A 9,961-nucleotide genomic window follows, 5' to 3' on the forward strand; every position below is an offset into this window, starting at 1 on the left:
TTAGATCACAGTTTTTATCATTATTTACGCTTGCAGTTCAACTATTGAAATACGTTTATTGATTTCATCTAATATCAAAATTATACAATTTTCAAAGTGTACTAAAATAGCAAAAATTCCAACATTTTCCACGAAGCGCGCCCTCACAATGAATGAAATCAGTGATGCGTTACCAACGCGGCTTTCCGACTGGAAATGGTACTCTCACACAAAAAGCGCACCAACTTGTATTATAAGAAGAAAACCAGAGAACTTATGCTGCGCCCCGAAGCGTTAAGCAAAGTTACATTTAAATATGTTCTGAAGTTTGCAATGTTTTAATCAGCGGCTTTAAAAACTCCACTTCTACGGGTCCGAAAACCCCTTCAAATATTAACTTGGTTTAGAATGATGCATGAGAAATATAGTTAGTTCTTAACTGGGATGATTTTTCTGGCACATCTGTCTTATCTAGTTCTGTTTCGTTACTAAACGAAAACGTTTGATAAAGACTTCCCTTGGTGTGCCAAGCTTGTGATGGTCATAGTACCATGTAAACGATAACATAACGTTTTAATAATTTTTGATACGTTCTCTTCATCACCCACATTCAATATACATCTCAAGCTTGTTCGAAGTTCGTAATAAACCAGCCGAATGGATAGATTCACAAAGTTGTATATTTCCTATATGGAGGCCATGTTAATTTAATGAATGAAAGATTAACCCTATGTGGTTGTAGCATCACCTTTTCCAATACAGGTGCGTTAGAAAGTCCTTCTTCGTCAGGTTCGTGCGTTTGCGGTACATCAATGTGCGCAACTAAACCGCGCCTATATTATAAATTTATGTTAAAAAACGGCGCGGCACGCATAGGAACATTTAAATCGCTTGCTATAATGCAATGTCGTGGATTGTGTCGGAGCCAAATTTAGTATCCAATTAGTAAAGCTCGGGGTAAAGCTCAAGCTTTGCTCGAAATATTAATGACAAAATCAGCGCCTAAATCACCATGAATCTAAACTATTTTAGTAGTTTTATTTTTGGCCTATATTTGGTGACGTTTAACCCCAAAATAAAGCAATAATGGAAATTTCATTTTCACTGCCTAATATGGTTAATAACAGATAAAAAATGCATCCAGTATCAAAACCGTTGCTTTTTTTCTAGAAAAATTAACAGCGAATTTATCAAAACTGTTCTTGTGCTCATTTCATTTTAATTTTGCCAAATATAAAATTATTAGTGACTTTATATAATTTAAGACGTCTTCTTCCTAATACAATATTTAACAGTTTGGAGTGCCACATTTACCATTTTAGACTTTTGGAATTGATTCTGGCCCACTGGGCGTCGAGGACTATCCATTCAAAGACTATTTCCACCCCCCCCCACCCCCACCCCTGTAAGAAAAATGGTAAACACTGATATTTACGGTAGGGATTATTTTTTTCAGTGGTTTGTCTTGTTGGCCTCTTCGCACGAGGTCCACGCAAAGTAAAATAAAACAATGTGGTTTATCAAACAGAAATATAACTCTGCTTCAATTTAATACTAAATTTTGGGTAATGATAAACAGTGGGACAGCCAGTCGACAAATCGTGTCAAATTTCGACTCGGAGAGGGCGCCCTACTTTTCTAATTTAGTTCAAAATTGCTAAATTTTAGGGTGTTGGAAAAACACAATATTTGTAAATTTAGCTGATTATCGGAAAAATATTGTTAGTGAAATAAATTCATAAATGGTTTTAATATATTGTCATGTAAAATTAAATGTATTTGAACAAAACGATAATCTGTAATTTAACGGCAAAATCAACCAATGTCTTTTTTTCGAAATTGTACCCTAGAAAATCATTAAAATAAAATATTTAGAAAAATTGAACAGTCCTGAATTTAAAATCCCTGTTAGAAAAATTAATAATCTACAGAATACGATATTAAGATACAAAATTCGGTGGTTGGGATGCAGCTCCGACTATTCAAACTAAAGGTACCACTATTTGTTCCATCGAAAACTAGCGAAACCGCCATTTTGTAAACACATCGTCATCGTGTTTATGAATTTATTTATATCGAACGATATACGCGATGTTTATAATTGTCCGCGTATAAGAATTCATATAAATAAATACATTCCAATACAACGTATATTATTACTTGTTTATTTATCACAGTATACATTTTAGTTGAGGAATATTTATCATAACTATTATAATAGCTTTTATACGAGTCAGAGGCCTAGCCCTATTAGCGACCGATTGTTCCAGGGGTGGAAAGTCACTTAGTGACGTTGTGATCGGGCGCGTCGGGCCTAGCTAATATTAATAATATGACCTGAAATAAGCGGCTAACAAGAACTGTTATATACTTGCTTACAATTGTTTTGTTATTGATGAACAAACAAGCAATTAGATTGAATAACAAATTATTTATTCATTTTTTGGGGGTAAAAACATGTACAAACTAGTACTGTATAATAGAAATTATAATAATAGTAATATTAAACTAATACAGTATTAATAAAATATAAAATAGGCCTAAAATACAATAAATATTCAATTTTTAAGGTCTACCACATGACAATAACATAATTTACAGAGTATAGTGTAGTAGGTTTGCATTCAACATAAATATTTGTATTGTAATTCATCTAAATCCTCTGCAACATACATATATATTTGTAATTCAACATGTTGTTTTAAATAATTAAATTATAGTTTGGGTATGACAATGTCGATAGGTACCGGTGTCATCTTTTTATCCACTTCACTCTCAGTTTGAAGTCACAAAGACAAAGAACTCTGCATCATCAACGATTCCTGAAAGTGTCAGAAAAAATAATAAACATTATTTTAAAAAAACGTTAATGTCTGGTTGTATATATAATTATAATATAATATTATATGATGACATAAAAGTAAGGCAAATGGAAGCTGTATTTTATTAATTAAATTACAGTATTTACTATTATTATTTATATAATCTAGGCCTACTACTAGTACTAGTAGCCTGCTAGGCATCTATTGAGCCTAATAAATAAAATAATAAATGAAAAATAAAATAATAATATTAATACTGATTGAAAAAAAGTTTTTTTTTTGCGGGGATCAGATCACCAGGCTAGGCCGGCCAGGACCAATGATACTCGTAATCAGTACAACATTAACGACTATCGGATCAGCATCAACACAGTACAACACACGTCTCGCTATCGCCTATACTGACACACGTGTCTCGCGTTGCCGAAACCACGCTCACAGCTAGAAAATGTACCTACCTTTCGAGGCCTGAGAATACACCAACAAATTTTGAACAGGATAGAAATATATCATACTCGATTAAACTAATATTATTCTTGATAAAACAATTGATTATAATTGTTTTAATTTGTTGGGATGCACCTCCGACTATTCAGAAAATGGACAACAAAACAGTAGTCAAATCGTACCACATTTATAAATTTCACGAGTCCCGACTTCAGTCGCCGAATGTATTGTATTAGCTTCGGTTTCTTTGAAGGAAACCGATTGGTTATTCAATAATACTTATTAGGAAATGCTTTTACCATAATAGGTAATGTTGGGCGGGTCTTAAATATTTATGAGAGCTTAAAATAAAACAGCACTTATTTGCTAGGCGACGAAAAATCGTGGTTTCAGTTTTCAACGATAGGTGGCGCTTCAAAATCGTCAATGCGGAAGTAAGTCGATTTTACACGATTTAACGGTCAAAACGCGAAGTGGCTTTCCCACTATAAAGACTCACAAATTCATTTAAAGCCTCATACATGCAACAAGAACTACTCCGCCACCTATTATGGACCTTGTGCGATCGTGTTTTTGAAAACGGGTAGGTGTTTTCCAAAGTTATTTTTAGCGCGCGGATTTGGGCTCGCCAGCTTTTTCTATTAAAATAGTTAACATGGAATAAAATAAACCCTTAAACAAGATCTTTCCAGACATATATTTTTTAATCACATGGGTACATAACATAAGAAATACTATGTTTAGTCGCGTGCAACGCGACTCTACAGTTCACTATGTCGGTCAGTCGATCGGTCGGTAAACACTAACTTGTATATATTGATATCACTTTCATCTAGCTAAGTCAATTTTTCAAAGTATGTTCCTTATGGCCAGGAAAGGATGTGGTTATGTTTTCACGGTGCGCAATCAAAAATTACGCGGTCTACGCACGATTTAACGAAATCACGTTTGTAATCATATCTTCACCAGCATGAATAAATCACAATTAAATAAAATTTGGTACTCATAACTTTCAGGGCATAAATCATCATATGACAATACAATTACGTGCGTAGCGCATGTAACGCGCTTAAAATTTTCAAAATTTATTTTCGATGAAATAAGCGTACGTTTCAGGAAATTTTAAACGTTTAATGTGTTTCCCATATTTTAAATTCAGTTCCATTTGCATCGTGCAGCCCTATTTTTAGTCGCGTGCAACGCGAATCTACAGCTCACTATGTTGGTCGGTCGTTTGGTCGGTAAACACTAAGTTGAGCACGCGACGTCTGCAGCCATGTATGGCCTTGTTAACTTCAAAGACACGTTACTATTTGAAACGTGTTCGAATCGCCGTAACAACAATCCGCTTCATTGGAATACCTGTTAGTCATAATTTTATACCAATTTTCAGACAGTTGTTTGTTAAAATATTCTTCAATTTCTTTCCGAATGCATTTTTCGAGGATCATTTTTTTACTCTCTTCTTCAGCCTTATTCCGTAGTAATACTTTAAAAAGAGATACAATTCCAGCAATTGCAACAGCTGCGTATAGCTTCACTTCCTTTAACTCATCGAAATCGTCAATGACCTTTAGCGTTGAGAAGCCTACCCAAATTACTAGACTCAGAATTAGAACTTTCATGATGATAGTTTGAAGTTGGATCTCTGTCGGTCGATACTTCTGAACAATCAAGTCAAAGAGAGTTTTATCAACGGCAATTAAGCCTTCAGTATCCTGCCGGATTGCGGGTAAAGATGTGCTATCATTTGGTGCAGATCCAAAAGTTTCATTGGAAGGAGTCTCGTTAGGTGGTACTGTGCTATTGGAAGCCGAAGCTGACATTAACTCCATTCCTTCTTCATAATCATTTTCGTCGGGAAGTTCATGATTTGTAAATTGTGGAAAAGGGGAAAGTTTATCACCAGAAACGTGCACCTTGTTATCTTTGATTAACTCATCAAATGCCGAAATCACTTGCCGTAGGAGAACCACATATCCTTTGTAATAACCGGTTATAGTTGAAACAACGTAACCAATCACAATCACAACCATAGCTGCAACGACTCCAGCGGTACCAGGGTTCACCAGCAAGCCGACGTAGAAGTATAATAGAATCTTATATATGTACGTAAAGATACATTCTAATTTGAACATCAGAACACAATGAAATATAAAATGACCGAAAGAAATGCAGTAACCTCCAAAATGCTTCAAATTTGCATAACTGTGAAATAATGGCCGAGTAAACATAAGAACATTCAACACATATCGGATACATAATAACGGTAATAATAACGGTACTACAAGAAGTTTGAGTGACAAACACCTACCACTTGCAGAATTATCTTTCCAATACGAAATTGAAAAAGGCAACCTAACGCTTTCCTTCATGTCACACGCAATTCTATGTAAAACGCTGTAATTAATTTGTGGAAGATTCGAACACGAACTATTTTCGTTTTTTTCTCTTAATTCAGCTTCAATGAAATGATGATACTTTAGCCATGTTATCAACATAATAAGGCCTAACAATATATACAACAAATTAATAGAGATTTCCGAAATCGAAAATATAGGGCTATCATAAAACATTGTTGTAAAGCGATGCTTAAAACCTTCGCTGTCACAGACATAAGCAATGATGTAAGGTACATATTGTAGCGTACCGAAAAGTGTCCATAGTATCAGCCAACGAAAAACAAAAATACAATTATGTTCATTTCCACTATACAATAAAAAATACTTAGGACCCATTGGTAGATCAGTCCGTAAGCTAAAATATTCTTTTCCGTTCTCAGTCATTGGTTTTACGTGACACAAATAGGAGACAAAGAACAATTCAAACTTCAATGAAGTTAATGTGGCAGTAATCCAGTAGAGACACCGGAACCAGACATTATTAATAAATATATGAGATTCCACTGAACTATCATCTTCTGAAATTTGCCAGCAATCAAAGTACGTTCTGCGTTGAAGAATACTAGAAATAGAAACCCAAGTTATTGAATACAGCCTTCGCTCAATACAAACCTTTTGTTTCACATTGTCTTCACTTATACGCTGCAAAATAGACATTGCGATAATGTTTAATTTGTCTTCGTTGTCAACATCAAAGAAACACTTGGGTACTGATGTGACCTTTAGGAAGATATGTTCAACACCAGGAGATAGAGCTCCAAGTGACAGATATTCAAAATCAGAAGAAAAAGTCAAAAGGAGTTTACCAATTTTCTCGCTAATCATCACCCAGCGGTTGATATCAACCGCTGATACTTGTGTAGCAAAATCAGAAGAATCAACAAAATTCAACAACTTTATGTTGATAGAGACAGCATCACCTTTCAAGAGTTCTTGCAAGACATCTGTGCCATCTATCTCCAATAGACAGGTAGTGTCTCTGGATGACGTCACAATACACATGGCTGCCAGAAGAAGTAAGATGCTCCGAAAACGTGTCATGGTTTAAAGAGTAAATATGATGACCCTGAAAATAATCAATTAATATACCTACATTTTGTAGATGAAGTTTTGTTATGGTACTATTTTATGTATTAATCCATGATTCGCGTAGCTTGTCCATAGGGGTAATTTGTGTGTTCCTCTTTAATTTTAACAGGATTTTTACCAAATAAACCATACCTTACATTACTGTATTTTACACCCCGCATGCATTCAAACTAATCACCTATAGTACCCTATGATTAGTATATTTAGGCCATAATTAAAGATGTCAATCAAGAGAACATGTCAACTTATATTGAAGTGGAAATGTCGTAATTTTTACATTTATTGGTACACAAAATAACTGAAAGAGCATTTATTTTTATAGGATACTCAGACGCCATTTTCAATCAAGCTCATGTGAAACCTGTTCCGGCGGAAAATGGTTTCTACGGTACAAAATTAAATTGTATAATAGCAAAATATTATATTCAATACAATACTGTAACTTACAATATTGTATGTAAGGCTTATAAACATGAATTTATTTTGTGAATATCCAAGCAAAGGTATACTATAGATGCGATTGGAATAACTTACCAGTGACGACGAATAAGTGATCAAAACGAAATGATTACCAACAGTGACACTATTAGAAGTTGGTAAGAAGCAGCAAAGCAGAAGTTTGTTTTATGTAATTTGAATAGTATTAGTAGTCGGCCTGACTTGCACTAAAAAAAACGGAGGAATATAAATACAAATGATCAAATGTCGATGAGAGAAATAAATATAATTTTATTATGAAACGATATATTAAAATGATACATTGGTGGTTATTAATTTCGAAATTGTAAAACGGTTTTGAATTGGCCTCAATTGAATATAAACAATTTCCTTGTACATTCGACCGACGTGCATGGATACTAGCTGTATGTACAAAATCGAATAACTAAAGACTTGTATTAAGTCATCATAAATATAACATTTTTTTTGTATTTACAAAATAAGTTTAGATATGGGTAAAAAGATATCACATACTCTCATTAACTGGAGGAAACAATTTAGTATACCTTTGATCATGTAATATGCCGCCTAGAAATAAATTTTGTCATTTCCCAAATTGTTTTATTTTCTGCACATTCTATCTTGGTGTTCTTTATTGTTTCTATAATAGCCTTTACGTAGTTGGGATACTGTAATAAACTATAGGCCTAGTGTTCAGCTTCCAAAAACCAGGAAAGTGTTACTAATGAATGGTCAGTTTTAAAGCCTGATAAAAATAAAATAAAATCAATAAATATTAAAATCACCTCCAATGATAATAGGGGTTTTTTCCGAATTCTTCAATTTTGTCATTTGTCAGTTCAAAAGCTACTGTCATCATTATTGGGTCCGTAAATGTTTGCAATAGTAAATAATTGTTCATTAATTGCAATGATTATTCTACCATTGTTATACCGATAAACATTATCGAATTCGTATGTGGCATACGGTTTAAAAAGTACACATACTCCGGCAGAATTGCATGTGCCATTACTGAATATTATGTTGTGCCTCCATTCGTTTCGCTATGTTGATTCTAATTCGATTGTGCAGTGTGTTTCTTGTAACAAATAAATGGAAAGGGCTGATCCTCCTGTAACCAATTAAAAACCGTCCGACGCTTAAACGAGTTCCTTGCGCCCCATACATTCAAACTACATATTTCTACGTTTGCCACAGGGTAGTACGGTATGGTGGTTATTGTAACAACCTACTGATTTAAGGTTAATACTCAAGAAGGCCAATACAAATTTAAATAAAAATAAAAATTGATACCACAAAGTAGTGATTATATCTCTAGTAAAGTATACTACGTCAAAAAAGTCCAAAGAAACGTCGTATGGCTATTTATAAATACGGCAGCCAGGTCTATCATGAGAAAAAATAAAAAATCATACTACATACCTGTACTTCACAAGTGAGCGTCATGTAATTAAGAAGATAAGGTAGATAATAACCTGTTTTGGTGTGGAATGGAAAGTTTTACCACTGATCATTTCTTTTACTGTGTAATCATCCGTCAGAATTACTAGGCATAATATAACAAATCATTACATTACGGTTAATAATCATTAATAGCAGAATAAACATAAATATTATTTAAGCAATATGGTTAGGGAGCCAGAAAGGGTTTACCTGCACCCTCTAGCAACCACTGGTCAGAAAGTGATAATTGTGGTCTCAAATTACTCGCAAACTATATGTTTATATTTATTCTAATGTATTGATAATCATAAAACTGCCAATAAACCCCTAGTTTTGACTTTTGACATACCGCCGGCACAAACATTTGTGGAGAACATTTTTCATATCTCAGTTGTTGTTGTTGTTGTTGTTGTTGGGCTAATAATTATATTATTAATGTGCATGCGCAGACGCACGTAATGTGTTCTGCGCATGTTACCTCAGCTTATTTTAAAAAGTCATTTATATACATTTGACAAAAACAAAAGCACTGCTTTAGGTCAAAGCTTTTAATTAGAAATTTATCTTCTAGAAAATTTGTATACAAATACAAATGCAGCGAAGGCAGCACTATTTTACAAATTAGCAAATTTACAAATATATAAATAAGGATTCAGTCATTTGTTGATACTTGGCCAGCCTAGCTTGCTAAGTATACAAACATAATTTTGCACTTTCTTCTATTTCCATACCATGATATTTAAACCATAATCATGCTTTTTAATATAATTATAAAGAATCAATAAATGTCCTGATTACAAACATAACACAATAGAACCCTTCCACTCTATTCAAAGCATCTCACCTCTATTCAGGGGACACTATCCTGCAAAACAAATGAGAGGCAATATATACCACTATTCAGGGGACACCACTATTCAGGGCACAACCCTATTCAGGGGACACCACTATTCAGGGGACATCCCTATTCAGAGGACACCACTATTCAGGGGACATCCCTATTCAGGGGACACCACTATTCAGGGGATACCACTATTCAGGGACACCACTATTCAGGGGACACTATCCTGTGAAACGAATGAGAGGCAATATATAATTATTTCAACATTATGACCTGAACCTATTCAGGGGACAATCATTTTCCTGTGAAACGAATGAGAGGCAATATATATTTGAACACTACGACCTGCATCTATTCAGGGGACACCACTATTCAGGGGGCACAACTATTCAGGGGACACCACTATTCAGAGGACACCACTATCCATCCAAAACCCAGGAAAGGGTTATTAATGAATGGTCAGTTTAAAAGGCTGATAT

The 9,961-nt window shown here is 34.3% G+C and overlaps 1 protein-coding gene across 1 annotated transcript; it reads right to left on the reverse strand.

Annotated features, from left to right (window-relative positions):
- Positions 1–2,257: 2,257 nt before the first annotated feature.
- Positions 2,258–6,691, reverse strand: LOC140044340 (uncharacterized). The gene is made up of 3 exons (XM_072088819.1): positions 5,976–6,691; positions 3,260–5,456; positions 2,258–2,801 (listed from the first exon to the last, which is right to left on the reverse strand). Exons 1-2 carry the CDS (start codon positions 6,689–6,691, stop codon positions 4,544–4,546), a joined length of 1,629 nt encoding a protein of 542 aa, XP_071944920.1. The 3' UTR covers positions 2,258–2,801; positions 3,260–4,543.
- Positions 6,692–9,961: the final 3,270 nt, after the last annotated feature.

This window comes from Antedon mediterranea, chromosome 3 (genome assembly GCF_964355755.1).
Source record: "Antedon mediterranea chromosome 3, ecAntMedi1.1, whole genome shotgun sequence".
Lineage (NCBI taxonomy): Eukaryota > Metazoa > Echinodermata > Crinoidea > Comatulida > Antedonidae > Antedon > Antedon mediterranea.